Source organism: Vitis vinifera, chromosome 3 (assembly GCF_030704535.1).
Source record: "Vitis vinifera cultivar Pinot Noir 40024 chromosome 3, ASM3070453v1".
Classification (NCBI taxonomy): domain Eukaryota; kingdom Viridiplantae; phylum Streptophyta; class Magnoliopsida; order Vitales; family Vitaceae; genus Vitis; species Vitis vinifera.
In genome coordinates this window covers 13,132,119-13,152,886 of record NC_081807.1, presented here as the reverse complement: position 1 = coordinate 13,152,886, position 20,768 = coordinate 13,132,119, and the positions used below count along the sequence as shown (strand labels likewise).

At 35.5% G+C, this 20,768-nt stretch overlaps 3 protein-coding genes across 12 annotated transcripts in view; 1 reads left to right on the top strand and 2 right to left on the bottom strand.

Annotated features, from left to right (window-relative positions):
* The first annotated feature begins 12,809 nt into the window (after positions 1-12,809).
* LOC100248856 (uncharacterized) overlaps positions 12,810-20,768 on the top strand; it is a 50,571-nt gene continuing 42,612 nt past the window's right edge. For 2 of the 10 annotated variants that reach the window (XM_059736010.1, XM_059736006.1), the window contains exon 1: positions 12,813-12,864. The gene's annotated coding sequence lies outside the window, so the exon portion shown is untranslated. Of the gene's footprint in view, positions 12,865-18,371; positions 18,742-20,768 lie in introns of those variants that run through there. The other 8 variants (XM_059736009.1, XM_059736005.1, XM_019217511.2 and 5 more) reach the window with 7 other exon arrangements.
* LOC100262277 (uncharacterized) lies at positions 14,642-15,759 on the bottom strand. The gene is made up of 2 exons (XM_059736011.1): positions 15,392-15,759; positions 14,642-15,281 (listed from the first exon to the last, which is right to left on the bottom strand). Exons 1-2 carry the CDS (start codon positions 15,455-15,457, stop codon positions 14,796-14,798), a joined length of 552 nt encoding a protein of 183 aa, XP_059591994.1. The 5' UTR covers positions 15,458-15,759; the 3' UTR covers positions 14,642-14,795.
* Positions 15,601-17,038, bottom strand: LOC104877815 (uncharacterized). The gene is made up of 2 exons (XM_019217515.2): positions 16,513-17,038; positions 15,601-16,415 (listed from the first exon to the last, which is right to left on the bottom strand). Exons 1-2 carry the CDS (start codon positions 17,036-17,038, stop codon positions 15,601-15,603), a joined length of 1,341 nt encoding a protein of 446 aa, XP_019073060.2.

Genomic DNA, 20,768 nt, shown 5'->3' with positions numbered 1-20,768 from the left:
ATTACTTTTTAGGTTTGTGATAATAATTTCAAAAATGACTTCCTCAAGTAATTAAAACATTAACTAAATGAAAAGATTAAATTATCATTTAAGTTGATTATTAGTATTGATAAGGGTATTTTTGGAAATAAAAAAGTGAAAAACACCTTGTACTTATATATATATATATATATATATATATATATATATATGAAAGAAAACCTGATCTCTTAATCCAACCTAAAAATTTATATTACCCCAAGACTAACATATTGAGCTTAAACTAATTTCAAAATCACCCAATTCTAAACATAATTCAATTATAACCAATTTTTTAAAAAATAGATTGCACCGGCTGGTGACCTTTTCGGTTCGATCCACCCTTTTGAGTCGATAACCTATTGAACCGGTCTCAAACTGTTAGAACTGACGGTCGAACCGATGAACTGAGTGAACCAGCTGTTTTGTAGTAAATCGAACAATTCACTGCATGTTTTTTTTTTCCCCACGAGAGAGAGATGGTGAGATGGTAGGGATGGGACAATTGTTGGCCGACGACCAACAGTTGCTGGAGCTACTGCTGGTGGCGAGGTGGCCGATGGTTAGGGTAGGCAAGGGTATGCTTAGGTATGGTGAGATAGAGAGGGAAAGAAAGAAAGAAAAGAAAAGAGAGAATAGAAGAAGAAGCAGAAATGGAGAAGAATAAGAGAAATGGGGAAAAATGGGAGGTGAGGCTGGTGATGGGAAGAAATGGGTTTTAGGGTTTTTTAAAATGAATGATGGAGATTAAGTGTGAAAATGGAGGGGCTAGATGGGTTCTCTAAAAAATGATAGAAATGGACTTAAAAATTGGGCTCTCTAAAATGGACCTAAAGATTGGGTTTTCTCAAAATATATTTATATTTATCTTTATCATTTAATTGAATATATCAAATATAAAAATAAAATTTTGTTAAAATTTTTAATTATATATATATATATATTTAATTTCTTATAAATATTCTTAATTTTAATCATATATAAACTATATATTTATGACCTCATCGGTTCGAATGTGGTTCAACCACCGGTTCGACTAGTGAACTGTGAATTGATAATTTTTTTGGTTTAATTACTAGTCTGGTTTTGAAAACATTGATTATAACTTATTGTGAAAGTGTCTTAAATAATTATATAAAAATTTTAAATTGTAGAAATACCCTAATTTCATTTAGAGTGATACACTCAGTTTTTTTTTACTTAATTCTAAATAGAACTTTAATACTTAATAGTGTTAAGTATTAGTATGGACCCCGCATTTCGGCTCATGTGTTTTCCACTCGATGGTGAGCTAGATTTTTTATTCAAAAAATGATTTTTATTTATTAGAAAATGACTTGGAGTCGCCACTTATTTTTGTTTTACTTTTTTAAAAAAAGAGGGCAAACAAAATAAGAAAGAAAACCCTAAGTGCGACTCCTTATTCAGGAAAAGATGGTCTGTGAAAAACCGGATCGGGCTCGGGGGTCAGGTTACTTATCGGGAAGATACGGCATGAACCGTAGCACCCCTCTAAGTCCCTGAGATCGGGTCTCTACTAATAGAATGAAGCTGACGCGGCAATCAATGAGAAAGCCAATGAATACTCACCTTAATCCTGCATGACCTGGGAATCAGAGCATGTATAAAGAACGAACAAAATATGAGTGGATGCGTACCTAGTCCTCTAGTCACGAATGCGCTATCACGAAACAGGATTAGTGAATGACGAATAGATAAAATTATGCGCATGTCAAGGAATAGAATAAATCAAACAAGCATGGTAAATAAATCACTTAATCAATCATTCAGTCATAAAATCACATATGTGGGGCCCCCACCAAAGCCCGATTGATCTTGCCTGAATTAATCTCGCGAATCCCATTGTTTCGGAATTATGAAGATTCATCATCCTTGCTTGTGTAAAAAAACAAAAGAAATAGAACATTATTTAAAAATCGGAGTGAAATTAAAGCTATTAGAGAGAAAATTGGACTTTTGATATTTATTTGGAAATTGAAGTCCCGAAGATTATTTTATAATTGGAGCCTTGGGAATTGAATTTAAGAATGGGAATTTTGGAAGTTAAGTTTTGAAAACTGGAATCCTAAAGAATTATTTAAAGATTGAGTTTCAAAAATAAAACGAATAAATAAAATAATAATGATTAAATAAATCGATATGAGAATTAAAAATTTCGGAAATCGGAATTTAAATTTAGAAATCAGGATTTTGAGGAATTGTTTGAAGATTGCATTTTAAAAATAAATAAATAAATGAAATAATGACGATTAAATAAATTGATGTGAGAATTAAAATTTCAGAAATTGGAGTTTAAATTTAGAAATCAGAATTTTGAGAGATTATTAAAGGTTGAATTTTAAAAATAAACAAATAAGTAAATGAATAAAATAATGACGATTAAATAAATTGATGTAAGAATTAAAATTTCAGAAATTGAGTTTAAATTTAGAAATCAAAATTTTGAGAGATTATTAAAGGTTGAATTTTAAAAATAAACAAATAAATAAATGAATAAAATAATGACGATTAAATAAATTGATGTAAGAATTAAAATTTCGGAAATTGGAATTTAATTTAGAAAACGGAATTTTGAGAGATTATTAAAGGTTGAATTTTAAAAATGAACAAATAAATAAATAAATAAAATAATGACGATTAAATAAATTGATGTAAGAATTGAAATTTCAGAAATTGGAATTAAATTTAGAAAACAGAATTTTGAGAGATTATTAAAGGTTGAATTTAAAAAATGAACAAATAAATAAATAAATAAAATAATGACGATTAAATAAATTGATGTGAGAATTAAAATTTCGGAAATTGGAATTAAAATTTAATGAGGAATTAATGTTTTTAGGAAGATAAATCATGCAAATTGAAAACAAAAGGGCTAACTTGGGGTGGGTATGGGTTTTGGAATGGGCACAGGCCAACTTAAGGTGGGTGAACAAATCAATTGAAGTGGGCATGGGCTTGGAATGGGCATGGGCGAACTTAAGGTGGGTGAACAAAACATGAGGCCCTCCATCAACACGTATGGGCTTGGGCTTCAACTCAAGCCCATATCCATTAGCATAATGACCCCAAACCTAAACGGGCCCAAGGGCCTCACAGCACACAACTTGCTTTAAAATAATCAACTCAAACCATACCCAATTGCACCAAGGCCCAAGGGCTCAAAGCCAATATGCAAGACCCACAAACATAAAAAAAAAATATCCACTGTAGAGATTAAAATGAGCAAACTCACCAAACCTTTCCCTCTAGGATAAAGGATAAGGAAGTGGGGTGGTGTAGAGAGAGAAAGGTGGTAAGAAATGATGGGTAAGGTGGGCATAGAAGGGTGGTGGCATGCATGGTTCCATGCATGGCTTCATGCATGTGGATAGGAAGTGGGCATGAAGAATGTGGTGTAGAGAGAGAAAGGTAATGATGGGTATGTGAAGGTTTGGAGAGAGGAAGAATGAAGATGGATATGGTGATGGAAGGGTTTGCATGGGCCTCTTATACGTGGATGAATGGATTGGAGGAGCTTTGGACAGCCATGCATGGTGCAAGTGATGTGATATAAATTGGTGGAATGAGTAGGGTGTTTTAAGCTAAGGAAGGAAATGAATTTAAAGGGCGTTGTGAGCATGAATGAACAGTTCGTGAGGGTATGGTAAGTAGGGGTGTGGGTGATGGGTATATGCATGGAGTGTATGGAAGACAGGATATGTATATGGAATGAGTACCTGAGGAGCAGCCGAGGGTAGTGAGAGAAGGATAATGGTGGGTATGTGAGGGTAAAGGAAATGAGAATGAGAAGATGGACAGTGGGTATGATGGAATATGGGAGATGGACCTAAGGGAAAGTAATGGGAGTAAGGTTCGTGGTGACATTCAGTGCTAACAAGTGGGGGTGCCATTTCGGCACATCTTGAAATACATAAGCCTACAAGCCCCACAGATGAGTACCAGAAATAGGGGAGTAGCCAAAACAGAGCACAAAGTGTACGAGTGGGGACGAATTCACAAGCTACATCTCATGCTTGAACCCGTGAGCTTAGGTGTTAGGGTAAGTTGAAAATGTATCTCAATCAAGTCCCAAAGAAGAACCAAAGCAAAAATACCAAGAACAGAGCCCAAAAAAATCGGTCAAAAACCAAGCTAAAAACCAAACATAGAATGGAGGCAAACAAACTCAGATTCCACAATAACATAATAAAAATCCTCAATGCTCATATTCAAACATCAGGATAAATAAACAAAAACTTATTAATCTCCATAAATCATAAACAAAACGATATGGAAGCAAAGAGATCCAGCTGACAGAAACCATACCTGTGCTATCTCCCCTTCAACTCATTGCCTCTTCATGCAACTTTCCCTTTCTTTGTAGCAGCCTCTCTCTAAGTTCCAGAACACCTTTCATAAACGTATCCTCCTCCGACCACCTCACTCCCAACGTGATTGTTTTGTCCATCCCCCCCCCCCCCCTTTCTCCGCCAACCCCTTTTTTCTTGCTCACTCCTCCTTTTCGATAAAATAAAATAAAAAATTCCCCCCCTCCCCTTCTGGTTTCCCACCTGCTCCGCAGAAAATCAACACCTGTTCTACTGTGCGTCCTCGGAGGATCCTGTCACCATCCACCCAACCAGCATGGCTACAATCAACTACCCCTCTCCACGTGCTCCATGCAGCTACTTCCCTAAGAAGCCCGGTACCCCCACTCTTTCAAGGCACCAACACCTCTTCTGGGTGTTTCCAAAGTGGTGGGAAAATTTCCTAATGGCTAAAACAAACATAATATATGTAGCGGGAAAAAAGAAATGAGACCCAAAAGAGGGGGTCTACAATTAGGTTCTTTGTTTTTTTAAATATTTTATTTTCATTAAATATTAAAAAGTAAAAATAAACAACATGTTATTTTTTCTATTTAACAAAAAGTTTATAATAAGTCGTTAAAAAGTAAAAAAAACAAATAACCTAAAGTTTGAAAACAAATTACTTTCAGTAAAATGCTAAAAAAACAAACGCCCTCCTTGACTATGTTTAGTTGGCTAGATATAGTATGAGATAGAATAAGAAATAGATAACATATTTTATCTTATATTTGGTTGGTGAAGGGATATGATAAGTTATCCTATCACTTATCCTATCTTCTATTCAACAAAACATGAGATAAGATAAATAGTGAGATATATTATCTACCCTCCTTTTTATATTCATTATACATAAAATGTGTTTATCCTACATTCAAATTTAGGATATACATATCCCATGTATCCTAAATTAAATTTTTTTATTAATTTTTTAATTTTTTATATTACTTATTTTACAAAATAAAATTTTTATTATAAAATTAAATTTGTGCTATTTACAGTTTTACACAAGCATTCAAACATTTATACTCTTTTTCAATTAATCTCCGAGTTCAAGGTACTGATCCAATCTCTATTACTAATTCAATCAATCGGCTTCTAGGTTAGATACAATCGTTTGGATGCTGAAAAAATAAATATTGAATCGGAAAATAAATATGTTTTTTTTTTTTTTTAGGGGAGGGGGGATTTTTGACAGCAAAGAAAGAGAGAGCTAACATATGTATCACAATGTCGTTTTTTTTCCTTTTTTTTTATTTGTTTTCTTGGTAACCAAACAAAGGGTCGAATTTCACTGTTCTTTATAACTTAAGTTTTAAATTTTAAGGTTTCTCTTTGAACAACTGTAGAACTATTGCCAGTTTAGATGACATTTCTTTTATTTTTATTATTAATTTTTATCCATATGTTACGATGGAAACGTTGTGGCTAACACTGTAATTTTCCAGCGCGAAAAGGCCATATAAATACAAAAGGAGAAGAAACAGAATTAGCAATGACTGATTTTACCAGGGAAACATATATGATACCTACCTCGTTGTCCTTGAATCCCAATGTGACTAGAAGCCCCTAAAAAAAGGAAGAACCGATCCAATTCTATGAAAAATAATTAAAATAAATTTAATTTTATCAATTATAACCAATAAATAATAAAAATGTGAATTTATTATAAAATAATTAAAATGTGTTGTAAAACAATGACAAATATAATGCAAATCAAAGTAGTAGAGATAAAATATATCTTACTTTGATATATAATATGGAAGAAGGAATCAAATAAGAGAATTGAGAAAGTGAAAGAAAGAGAGAGAGGGAGAGAGAATGAGAGGAAGAGTTTTCTTTCTTTTCTCGGGATGCTTTTACATGGGGGGTAAGAAGCCTTTTATAGGCTTCATAATATGAACTCTCATTACTTATCTTAAAGATGAGTAAATGGAGTTCATAATGGCCATCAATGTGGTCATTCATTACTTTTCATTTACAACACTCCCCCTTGGATGAGCACCATATTAAAAGAATATGCCTCATTAAAACCTTGCTAGTAAAAAACCCTATAGGAAAAACCTAGCGAAGGAAAAAGAGTACAATATTCTTTTCTTGGTATATTAGGATTGCCTCGTTAAAAACCTTGCCAGTAAAACCTAGTAGGACAAAACCTGGATGAAGGAAAAAAAAGAGTACAGTACACTAACACCCTTTTACAAGCATACTTCCCCTCATGTCGATATCCTTGAGTTGACGCATTCCAATCCTGTGTATTAACTTCTTGAATGTTGAGGTTGGCAATGATTTTGTGAATAAATCTCCTAGATTATCACTTGAGCGTATTTGTTGCACATCAATTTCACCACTCTTTTGGAGTTCATGTGTATAAAAGAATTTTGGTGAAATGTGTTTAGTTCTATCTCCTTTAATATAACCCCCTGTTATTTGTGCAATGCATGCAGCATTATCTTCAAATAATGTTGTCGGACCACCTTTGATAGAGGAGAGTCCACATGATTCCCAAATATGTTGGATCATAGATCTTAGCCATATACATTCACAACTTGCTTCATGAATTGCCAGTATTTCTGAATGATTTGATGATGTGGCTACCATTGTTTGTTTGATAGATCTCCATGAAATAGCAGTACCATTGCAATTAAACACATAGCCTGTTTGTGACCTGCCTTTATGTGGATCTGAAAGATATCCTGCATCTGCATATCCAAGTAATTGTTGCTTTGATTCCCTTGAGTAAAATAAACCCATATCAGTAGTTCCGCGAAGATAACGCAATATATGTTTAATAACATTCCAATGTCTTCGAGTTGGAGCGGAACTGTATCTTGCTAATAAATTGACAGAAAAAGCAATGTCTGGACGTGTACAATTGGCAAGATACATAAGTGCACCAATAGCACTAAGATATGGTACTTCAGGACCAAGTAACTCTTCATCCTTTTCGCAAGGACGAAATGGGTCTTTTTTCACATCAAGTGATCGGACAACCATTGGAGAACTTAAAGGATGCGCTTTATCCATATAAAAACGCTTCAAAACTTTCTTAATGTATGTTGATTGATGTACTAAAACTCCATTTGGAAAATACTCGATCTGCAGGCCGAGACAAAATTTTGTTTTTCCAAGATCTTTCATCTCAAATTCCTTTTTCAAGTAATTTGTTGTTCTTGTGAGCTCTTCAGGAGTTCCAACAAGATTTAAGTCATCAACATACACTGCAATAATTGCAAATCTGGTTTCTGATTTCTTAATGAAGATGCATGGGCATATAGGGTTATTCACATACCCTTCTTTTAGCAAGTATTCACTAAGGCGATTGTACCACATGCGTCCAGATTGCTTTAATCCATACAAGGATCGTTGTAACTTGATTGAGTACATGCTACGAGGCTTTTTATTTGCATCAGGCAATTTAAATCCTTTGGGGATTTTCATGTATATATCATTATCCATGGATTCGTATAAATATGTTGTAATAACATCCATGAGACGCATATCCAGTCTTTCTGAGACTGCCAAACTAATTAAGAAATGAAATGTGATTGCGTCCATGACGGGAGAATATGTTTCCTCGTAGTCAATACCAGGTCTCTGCGAGAAACCTTGTGCTACTAATCGCGCTTTATATCTTATGATCTCATTATTCTCATTGCGCTTTCGTACAAATACACATTTGTACCCAACAGGCTTTACATCTTCAGGTGTTTGGACTACAGGTCCAAAAACTTCCCGTTTTGTTAATGAGTTTAATTCTGCCTGTATAGCTTCTTCCATTTTGGCCAATCATTTCTATGTTGACATTCTTCCACATTTCATGGTTCGGGATCTTCATCATTTCTTATGATATCAGAGGCCACTTGGAAAGCAAAAATATTGTTAATAACAATATTATTTCGATCCCATTTTTCTCCCGTTTGTACATAACTTACTGGGATCTCACAATTTTCAGGTACCTGTGCCTCTTCAGGGGCTTCTCGTTCAATATGTGGATCTTCAGGGGTTTCTTGTTCAATATGTGCCTCTTCGGGGGCTTCTTGTTTAATATGTACCTCTTCAGGGGCTTTCTGCATTATTTGTGCCTCTTCTAGAGCTATAGATTTATCAATTTTAAACTGATCAGTCATTTTGATGGCCTCTTCTAGAGTGCCAAGTTTTTCTTGGGTTCTCCTCTTCCGGGGAGTTACATCCTTTGAGCCGACAGGTCTACCACGCTTCAGGCGTATCTTAGATTCATTTGTTAACTGTCCTACAGGGACATCAATCTGTGCTGGAGTATTTGCAGCTGGGATATGTGACTTTGTCACTTTCTTTGTATCAATGAATGCATCTGGTAATTGATTTGCAAGATTTTGCAAATGAATGATCCTTTGAACTTCTAGTTCACATTGATTTGTACGAGGATCAAGATGGGTCATAGTAGATGTCTTCCAACTAATTTCTCGTCGTTCTTCAGGAATCGACTTTTCTCTCCCTAATGATGGGAAAACACTCTCATTAAAATGACAATCCGCAAAGCGGGCTGTAAAAACATCGCCTGTCAAAGGTTCAAGATATCTTATGATAGATGGAGAATCAAAACCTACATAAACCCCAAGTCTTCGTTGGGGACCCATTTTAGTGCGTTGTGTATGTGCAATTGGTACATATACTGCACAACCAAAGATTCGTAAGTGAAAGATATTTGGTTGTTTTCCAAGCACAAGTTGTGAAGGGGAGTATTCATGGTAAGTTGTAGGTCGAATACGGACTAAAGTTGCAGCATGCATAATAGCATGTCCCCAGGCGGGAGTAGGTAATTTGGTTTTCATTAGTAATGGTCGAGCTATTAATTGGAGACGTTTGATGAAGGATTCTGCTAAACCATTCTGGGTATGATTATGAGCAACAGGATGCTCAATATTTATCCCTACTGACATGCAATAGTCAATGAATGTTTGAGAAGTAAATTCGCCAGCATTATCAAGACATATTGTCTTAATTGGATAATCTGGAAATTGTGCTCGTAATCTGATTATTTGTGCAAGGAGTTTAGCAAAGGCTACGTTACGTGTAGAAAGGAGACAAACATGTGACCGCCTAGTAAAAGCATCTATTAAGATCATAAAATAACGGAATGGTCCACATGGTGGATGGATAAGCCCACATATGTCCCCATGTATTCTTTCTAAAAAGATTGGTGACTCGGATATGACTTTAGTAAAAGATGGTCTAATTATCAATTTACCTTGTGAGCAGGCAGCACATGAGTATTCATTGGGCGAAAGAATCTTCTGGTTCTTTAGTGGATGTCCCATGTGAGTGTTCGATTATTCGACGCATCATTGAAGACCCTGGGTGACCTAGCCTATCATGCCAAAGGACAAAAACTTTTGGGTCGTTGAACTTCTGGTTCACGACAACATATGATTCAATAGGCTTTATAGTTGTATGATACAACCCAGAGGAAAAAGCCGGGAGTTTTTCCATTATAAGCTTCTGGCCAGATATAATGGAAGTAATATAAAGATATTCTACATTATCTTCATTCATAGTTTCAATATGATATCCATTTCTACGGATATCTTTAAAACTGAGCAAATTTCTTCTGGATTTGCTAGAATATAACGCGTCATTTATATGGAATCTAGTTCCATTTGGCAATGTTATGTTTGCTCTTCCAAAGCTTTCAACTAAGTTTGTAGTACCAGATATGGTACTTACATTAGCTTTTATTAATGTCAATTCGAGGAAATATCTTTTATCTCGAAGAATTGTGTGCGTGGTCGCACAGTCTGCGAGACATACATCATCCTCATTCATCTTGAGACCAAATAACACATGGATTTCAGATATAACAAAAAAACAAGGCATAATGTAAATAACAAAGTAAATCAGATGTAAATATAAGACATAATAATATATTATTTTATATATAGAGTAACATCAATCAATGTTAATTTTTTCATCATTTATCAAATGGTCTGGTTTTTCATTGGGACCTCCAAAGAAATCAATGTCATAGTAGGTTAGGTCCAATCCATCACCATCAATAAAGTTCATCTCTATCTCTTTTCCTTTAGCTTTTATTGATGCTTGGTAAAGGTCGACCAAATGTTTGAGCGTACGACAGGTACGCGACCAATGCCCCTTCATACCACATCTATAACAATTATTCTCATGGTTCTTAGGAGGTTTATCTTGTAAACGCTTCCCATTTTCTTGTATTGTCTCAGTATTGTTCCACTTCTGGTGGTGCAATGAGACTTTCATTTTCTGAGAATTATTACTATAAGAACCATGGTATCGAGGATTTCTTCCATGACCACGACCACGACCACGTCCTCGTCCACGTCCACTAGTTTGGGACGATATTGCATTCACTTCAGGGAATGGTTCAGATCCAGTTGGACGAGACTGATGATTTCTCATCAAAAGCTCATTATTTTGTTTAGCAACAAGAAGACATGATATTAATTCAGAATATTTTGTAAATCTACGCTCTCGATATTGCTGCTGCAGGAGCACATTCGAGGCATGAAACGTAGTAAAAGTTTTCTCTAACATGTCTTCCTTTATGATTTTTTTCTCCACACAGCTTTAATTGAGAGCTGATTTTGAAAAGTGTAAAGTTGTATTCACTAACAGTTTTAAAATCTTGCAACCTTAGGTGCATCCAATCATATTGAGCTTTTGGGAGAATCACAGTTTTCTGGTGGTCATATCTTTCCTTCAAATTACTCCATAGAGTAAAAGGGTCCTTTACCGTAAGATACTCATTTTTTAAACCTTCATGGAGGTGATGGCGAAGGAAAATCAATGCTTTTGCGCGATCCTACAAGGATGCTTGATTTCCTTGTTTGATCGTAGCTTCAAGGTTCATTGCATCAAGATGTAATTCAGCATCAAGGATCCAAGATAGATAGTTCTTTCCCGAAATGTCAAGTGCCACAAATTCGAGTTTTGTGATATTCGACATTGTCAAATAACTTCATATATATGACAAAACAATATTATTAAAATCAGTTATAATAACTTGATAGCATTGGTATAACTTTGATTATAAACAAAATCAAATAATTTGTTTATAACTTTTAACAATATGTAACAAAACAAATCAACAATAATATAAATATGTAAAATTTTATTCTATATAAATAACTTCAAGTTTAAGATACAAGAATTACCTTCAGAGCAATTCGTGCTGATAACGTGTTGTAAAACAATGACAAATATAATGCAAATCGAAGTAGTAGAGATAAAATATATCTTACTTTGATATATAATATGGAAGAAGGAATCAAATAAGAGAATTGAGAAAGTGAAAGAAAGAGAGAGAGAGAGAGAATGAGAGGAAGAGCTTTCTTTCTTTTCTCGGGATGCTTTTACATGGGGGGGCAAGAAGCCTTTTATAGGCTTCATAATATGAACTCTCATTACTCATCTTAAAGATGAGTAAATGGAGTTCATAATGGCCATCAATGTGGTCATTCATTACTTTTCATTTACAACAAAATGAATTTAATCTTGTCAATTATAACCAATAAATAATAAAAAGCTGAATTTATTATGATCTTTAAGGTCATTTTGTCATGATTGTTACAGTTAATTAATAAGGATGTAAATTATGAGGGAAAATAATTGGTAAAATAGGGGGTACACTGGGAAGAAAAAAAGTTTCTAAACTCTTCATATGCAATTATGAAAATATCGGTAATTACGTATATATCAGTAACTTGATTTTACGGATATATCGAATGTATCGGAGAAATATCGACGGATATTTTAAAAAAAAAATTTGGTAAGCAAAAAATTGATCAAAACTCATAAAAATGTAAAAAAAAACCTTGTATTAATATAATTAAAAGTATAATAGACAATTTAAAATTATTTTGGTGAAAAATTTGATATAGATATATATAATACAATTAGCGATATTATACATAATTATATTATATCGGTTGTACTTATACACTCATTATGAAGTTTTATGAAAAACTTATTTTAGTAAATATTAATAATTTATACATATTATCACATAGCTTGAGGTTCAATTTTGACCATTGGATCACATCCAGTTTTAATTTGGACCATCATATGCACAAGGGTCCAAATTAAAATATCAATAAAATATTTTATTTGAGATTTAATTTCTAAAATTTTATTAAAAATATGTGGTAATAAATTTTTTTATTAATATTAATTTATTTAAATAATTAAAATTATTAATAATTTATCATTAATTTTAATTCATAAAATATCATTGATAAAAATCGAAATTTTAATCCATGGTAGTGATTTAATCAAAATAAAGATGGATAATTAATAATTATTTATATAGAGAGTGGAAAATTGTTCTCATGATATGTATCCTTCTTCTTCTTTTTTAATCTCTACTAGATCTAAAAATAAACAGGGCCACTCACTTATCTCACTCGGGCATCAAGAGAATACCTAAAAAGGCCCTATTTTCCTCTGCCACTCTCAATCCTCCCAGGTACTAATCTAATCTTGTTATTTATTTTTATTTTTCTGCAACCCCGTTTGATTCCCAAGAAAATCCATCCCCCATTCGTTTTTTGGGAAAGTTCATCCTCGTTTGATTTCCGAGAAAATCCATGCAAAGCCCCCAAGGAAAACCAGAAAGATTGTTTTTTTTGCTTCCTGTGTTTTCTGGATCTGTTCTAGGGGTTGCTTTGCTTTTGTGCCATTGGATTTAAATTTCACGAACCCTAAATCCACGATTTTTGAGCCAGGCTAAAACACACAACCTTTGCCTGCAAATCATGATCAGATTTTGTATCCTGTGCGCGGGCTGGACTGGTAGGAAATATCGGGAAATTTCCCGAAAAATCGGAAATAAAATCGGCGATACAAACCGAAAATTCGCCAATAAATTGCAGTATCCGGCGATTTTTGGAAGATTTCGCCGATTTTTCGCCTGCATCCATTTTTCGGCGATTTTAACCGAAATTTGGCGAAATTTCTCCCATCGACATTTCGCCCCCCTCTTTCGTATCGCCAGCCACCGAAACCCGAAATTTCGGCGAAAAAAATGGAAACTTTCATCCTTGGAAGTTAGGGCTCAGGAAGAGTCCTAAAGTGAAGACGAAGATGGTGGAAGACCAGTTTCTGGCCTCTTCGAGGGGACTTGATGCTTGCGCTGGCCCCATTGCTTAACTAGACAGAGACGACTCAAGCAGAGTTCGCCAAGGCAACGATTACGAACGAGGCACTGTTGGAAGAGGCCTCCAGGTTCGACGTTCTTCCTTTTGGTCTTGTGAGGCCTCCGTCTCTCTTATCTACCCCTTCTTCTTTTGATTTTGGTCGGGCCTTGGTGGTTTGTGGGTCCTTTGGCTTGGGTGTGATGGTTGGGACAAAAGAAGAGAGGATGTTGGATCCTTTGACCATTGTCTTGGATGACGGTAGTGAGTGGGAGGTGGTAGAAGGAAGGAGGGAGGTTTTGGCTAAAGGGGGAGTGATGGACTTTGAAGAAAAGGTTGTGGATGCAGGGGCTAGTTAAGAAGTAGGAGAACTTGGTGACCAGTGGGATGAGAGTAGTTTGGTGAAATTCAACAAATTCTTGGGTTTCTCGATAGAAGGGTTTGAAAGGGAATTATTAAGTTTGCTTAGGAGGATAAAAAACAGAAGAGAACAGGGGTAAGAGGAAGGGTCTTTGTTTGACTACGAGGTTTAACCGAGAACTAAAAAAGCTAGGGTCGTCGATCAATTATAATGGAGGCGACAGAGAGAGTGGGATGGCCAAAGGAGGAGGGGTTAGAGTATCGAGTTGTAAATGAAGTTAAAATTGTTTTCTTGGAAAGTAAGAGAGGCTAATGACAACAATAAGAGGAAGGTTATTAAAACTTTAATTAGGGCTCAAAGGGTGGATCTGGTTTGTCGAGACTACGATCTAGGAGATGTCCATTAGGGTGGTGCGAAGTTTTGGTGTGGGGAGCAGTAAATGTGAGGGGAACAACCAGGGGTGCACGTAAGCTGCCCAAACATCACATTTATCCATAAATATATAGACTCATAGTTTTAAAAGGCTCAAGGTGCACCAAGGCGCAAAGTAGTCCTGGAGCCTGAGGCGCAAGGCGCATCTAAGGCGCGGGCTTTAGTGAAGTGAGGCGCACCCTAATTTACATATATATTTTTATATAATATAATCAAATTTAACAATCATTTATTTGTCCTAAACACATAAATCATCAAATATCATCCAAAACTTCAATTTAATAAACAAAAAACATAAAAATAAAGAACTCCAAGCATAAAAACAAATCCAAATCCATATTGCTAATTGCCTAATACATATCCAAATCCAAAGTTTCCAAACCTAAAGGTCCAAAACATGAAATTTGTCCACAATTCAAAAACATCATTAAAAAACACTTAAATCACAAATTTGTCCACAACAAGCAATCATCACTCCTCCTCTAAATCAACAAAATCATCATCATCATCATTTCCATCACCACATTTGTAGCCTTCCCCATCTTCTTCATCTGCTGAATCAACCATGTCTCCATCTTCATCTTCATCTATTAGTGAATAAGAAGGCAAAGTTCTAGAACTTGAAGCTATCCCCCTTGTTGGTGGTATTATGCTTGAGCTTGCTCTAGCTCTAGCTCTAGTATCAAACCTGGCCTCCTCAGCTCTAGCAGCTCTAGCAACATCACCCCATGTCAAATTGTCATCATCAAATACAAAATCATCTTGTGCACCTCCATGAGAATCCTCATCTTCCATTCTCCCTATCAACCATTCATTGCTATCATCTATATCTTTCAAGGAAATTGGGTCAATGGTGTTACGTTCATTGTATCTTCTCTTCAAGGCTCGATTATACTTGATGTACACCAAATCATTCAAGCGTTGATGATCTAACCTATTTCTCCTCTTGCTATGAATCTGCAAAAATTCATAAGCTCATAAAATATATTTTAAAATTTTAACTTTTAAGTTACATTCAAGACTCTATTAGACTATTACTTGTAATTATTTTGGATTTGGTCACTCACATTCTCAAAGATGCTCCAATTCCGTTCACAACCCGATGCACTACATGTTAAGTTGAGAACTTTCATTGCAAACTTTTGCAAATTTGGAGCTGAAGCTCCATATGCAGCCCACCATTCAGTTGTAGTATAGATATTAACAATTTAGTGAAACAATTCACCTATTTTAGCAAAAATACAATCTAATCATTTAAATAAACAAAACTAAATAACTAACCTGGTGCTCTAGTCTTTCTTGTCCTAATAGCTAACTCATTCCCGAATAGTCCTTGGGCATTTGTGAACAAACTCACTTCGGCCACAACTTTTTCTTGCTTAGCAGGGTCTCTTGTTAGCCTTAAGATGCATTTATACAAATCACTCATAATGTCGGCATCATGCTCTATTTTTGGCTTATCATAGAAGAATTCCGGGTTCAAAAAGTACCCTGCTGCATGCAAAGGCCGATGAAGCTGAATCTCCCACCTCTTATCAATGATGTTGAAGATTTCTTTGTACTTCTCTTCATTTCCATTAAAACTTCTCACAATTGCATCCTTAGCTCTATTCATGGCCTCATAGATGTATCCCATAGGAGCTTTTTTTTCACCATCAACCAAACGAAGCACACGAACTAGGGGACCCGAAACCTTTAAGCAAAACACAATAGTGTTCCAAAATGAAGGCATTAGAACTATGTTGGCTATAGTTTTCCCCTTCTGCTCTTTTGCCCATTTACTATCTGACCAATCTGTGCTTGTAAACATCTTCCTCAAATTGTTTTTTTGTTCATGCAATCGCGATAATGTGATGAAAGTAGTTGCAAACCGAGTCTTAGCAGGCCTAAGCAATTCCCTTTGTCCAGTAAACTGCCTCATCATGTTGAGTAGCCCTGAGCGATTATAAATATACCCATTTAGTGATATAGCCCTCTCCAATGTCCTCTTGATGTTTGGTAGCTTTCCAATATCTTCCAACATCAAGTCAAGGCAATGTGCAGCACATGGTATCCAATACAAATGTGGACGCTTTAATTCTAACAACCTCCCTATATGAAATTGTAGATAATAAATTTACATAAGTTCTCAAGATAAATAATTCAAATTTTAAAAGTAAATAAAAATTTAAGAAATAGTATTTATTACCTGCCATCACATAACTTGAGTGATTATCTGTTATAACTTGAATAACATTCTCTTCACCAACTTGCTCTACCCATTTGTCAAGTAACTCAAACATCTTTTCTCCCGTCTTAATCATTGAAGAAGCATCAATGGATTGCATGAACATGGTTCCCTTTGAACAATTAACCAAAAAGTTCACCAAAGTTCTCTTTTTCTTATCGGTCCATCCATCCGACATAATTGAACATCCATTTTCCCCCCATTCCACCATATGATCTTTCATCAAATCTTTTGTGAGAGCCAATTCTTTCTTAAAGTTGGTAACTCTTACCTCATGAAAAGTTGGTCCCTTCATACCCACACCATATTGGCCAATAGCCTCAATCATTGATTGGAAACTTGGATATGTGACTGCATTAAATGGAATAGCAGCCTCATACATCCATCTTGTGATAAGCGTGCAAGCTCTTTCTCTTGCTTCCTTTTTGTAGGCATCATTGATGGTAGTTTGATTCATCTTTCTACTCCTTTGATTTTGAACAACCATCTCTGCATTAGGAGTGAAAAAATGATCCACAGGACCTTTTTATCTTGGTTTTTTTGAAGAAAACGTCCTACCACCACTTCCTCCTCGGTTACTACCTCCACTAGAAATGTTGGTGACATTCGTTCTACTATTAATCTCCTCACCAATATCTTCATCTTCCAAACCAAACAAATCTTCATTAACATATTCGCTCCCCATATTCATTTGCTCTTTTTGATTTTTCTTGGAACTCATATACTCTTCCATTTCTTCTCTAACATGTTTCGGACATTTTCTACACTTTTTAGCATTTCTATATCCACCAACAAGATGTTGTTTGTGTCTATAGATGCCTCCTTTGGTTACTTTCTCACAAAAAATGCATATGATGGTGTTCAAATCTTTTTCATTAACCAAACGACCATATTTCCACACTGGATCTCTTCTTCCACTTGCACTAGAGTCCACTTGAGTTTCACTCTCATTATCCATCTTGCAAACAAATTATCTATACTCCACAATAAAATAATTATAATTAAATTAAGAAAAAAAATTGAAAAAAAAATGCATATCGCATTATCAAATATCACATTAACAACAAATATGCATGAGTGCTTTTTATTTATTTATTTTTATTTTGTAAAATTTTCATGTCAAAAACTCAAAATATAATATTTATTTTAAAAAAAAAATTACCAATGAGAGTTATGAGGTAAGAATGGAAAAAAATGTAGAAAAGTGAAGAAAAAAGAAAAATACCGAGGTCCGGAAGGTACGTGACTATTTCCCCTTTATTTTTCTCCTATTTTCCCCCTATTTTTCTTCTTCTTTTTCTTCTTCTTCTTCACTTCTCCAGCATGGAAGAGGCTAGGGCAAAAAATGGCAGTGGTCTCGGGTTGAGAAATACTAGAAAAGGGGGCTGGATGGAAGGAACAGGTCAAAACAGCGTCGTTTTGGCCTGTTTTTTTTTATAAAAAGAATAGGGTCCAAAACGACGTCGTTTTGGGCCTAGAAATAATAAAAAAAAAGCTAGGGCAAGGGGGCGTCTCTACAACCCGACTGCTGGAGGAAGAGGAAGAAGAAGAAGAAGAAGAAGAAGAAGAAGGAGGAGAAGGAGATCGTACCTGGTCGGGCCGTCGGAGGCGACTCGGGCGACTGCCTAGCGCCTTGCTGGAGGCGAGCGCCTTGCGCGCCTAAGCGGTGCCTTCGTGAAGGGGCGTCGCCTCTCTTCAGGCAAGACGCCGGAGGGTGGCGTCATGCCGCCCCAAGCCTAGACGCGCCTTTCAGAACTATGTATAGACTTCAAAATATTGATAAACTATTTAAAGAAAATACAACAATTATAAATTAGCATAAGATTATAAAGTATAGTATTGAAAAAACAATATCACTAACAAAGTGAGTTATCCATAAATTTAAAGATGTTCGAGACAAAAGCTTTAAAACAAAAGATTCTATACATATTTCTATTTTGTTTAGGGTCCGTGGGATTTGTCGAGTGCATGTAAGTTCACGTTTAACAAAAAAAAAAGAAAAAAAGGACATATTTCTATTTTGTTGAAATTTGAAATTTGAAGAAGTACATAACAATTTTGTTTAAATCGAGAACAAAAGGAACAAAAGGAACCTATCCCTAACTTTCTCGTCACGCAGATGGTTACAACATCTGGCGCAATTTCGCTTGCAATCCACATCCACTATCGTCGCTGCCGCTCACTCTCCAGGTTTTTCTCTTCCTCTCGACATACATATTGTACCAATTAGGGTTTTTTTGTGTGTGTGTTTTTCTTCCAAGAACCGTACAATAGATGTGATTCTTGAAGTAATTTTTTTTTTCATTTTTTCTATCAGTTAGATATGCGATTCTTGGAAAGAACTCGGAAAAAAAAAATGATGTTTACTGAATATTTGTATCTTGATTGTGGTTCAGTTTGATTTTTTCAATTTAGATTTTTCTTTGTTCTAGGAAAATTGTCTTTCAAATCTTATGCTGAGCGGATTATTATTGTATCTTCTGGGATCTAACCACCGACTTAATCATCTTCCTTTTCTCCCCGTCATTGAGCCCTCTAACATTCCAAGAGAGGGTTTTGATCTTCATATCCATTGGAATCAATTCCCAATTGTTCCTACCGCTCCTTCTGGACGCAAGCATAGGTTCTCCATGGCTAACTGTGCAATCCAATCTCCTAAGTTCCCTTTTGAAATGTGAAGTGGACATCGATTTCTTCTTCTTCCCTCTACGAGGATTCCCCCACCAGCCTTCTTCCTCAACTTCCTCAGTAACAAACCAATTTTTTCTTCGCACCCCTGAACTAGCATTCCCAAAAATCTGCTACATTCTTTGAAACTGGAGAGCTCCTTGTCGGAAAGCAAATCCTCTTTGTGGGAATCATTCTCAGGGAATGCCACCTCTGAACTGTCTTGCAGAACCATAGTATGGAAAAAAAAATTAAATTTTTAATTATCTTTTAGGTTTGTGATGGTAAATTTAGGAATAACTTCCATTCAAGTAATTAAAACCCTAACTAAATGAAAAAAATTAAATTTTCATTTAAGTTGATTATTAGTAGTGAAAAGATTAAATTTTGAATTACTTTTTAGGTTTGTGATAACAATTTAAAAAATGACTTCCTCCAGTAATTAAAACACTAACTAAATGAAAAGATTAAATTATCATTTAAGTTGATTATTTGTATGGATAAGGGTATTTTTGGAAATAAAAAGTGAAAAACACCTTATATATATATATATATGTATATATATGAAAGAAAACCTGTTCTCTTAATCCAACCTAAAAATTTATATTAGCCCAAGACTAACATATTGAGCTTAAAATAATTTCAAAATCACCCAATTCTAAACATAATTCAATTATAACCAATGTTTTAAAAACCAGACTGGACTGGCTGGTGACCAAAATTGGTTTGATCCACCCTTTTGAGTTGGCAACTTATTGAACCGGTTTCAAACTGTTAGAACTGACGGTCCAACCAATGAACTGAGTAAACCGGCCGTTGTGTAGTAAATCGAACAATTCACTGCATGTTTTTTTTTTCCCACGAGAGAGAGATGGGTGGGATGGTGCTGATGGGACGATTGTTGGTTGATGACCAACAGTTGTTGGAGCTATTGCTGGTGGCGAGGTGGCTGGTGGTTAGGGTAGGCAAGGGTATGCTTGGGTATGGTGAGATAGAGAGGGAAAGAAAGAAAATAAAAGAGAGAAGATAAGAAGAAGCAGAAATGGAGAAGAAGAAGAGAAATGGGGAAAAAGGGGAGGTGAGGTTGGTGATGGGAAGAAATGGGTTTTGGGGAGAAGTGGACTGGTTGGATATCTTGGTGCATTTCCACAACAACTTTTTCGGTGTTAATCAATGGTACTCCAAAGGGTTTCTTCAATAGTTCAAGGGGTTTGCGTCAGGGGGATCCTCTTTCTCCCTATCTTTTTGTGATTGGGATGGAGACCTTTAGTAGGCTTATTCATAGGGCTGTGAGAGGGGGGTTTCTTTCAGGCTGTAGGATAAAAGGTAGAAGAGGAGACGAGGCGTTGGTATCTCATTTGCTGTTCGCTGACGATACTTTAGTTTTTTGTGATACATCCCAAGATCAGATGGCTTATTTAAGCTGGCTGTTGATGTGGTTTGAAGCCATATCAGGTTTGAGAATCAATTTGGATAAGAGCGAAATCTTGCCGGTTGGGAGAGTAGAGAATTTGGAGTTGTTGGCTCATGAGGTTGGTTGTAAAGTGGGA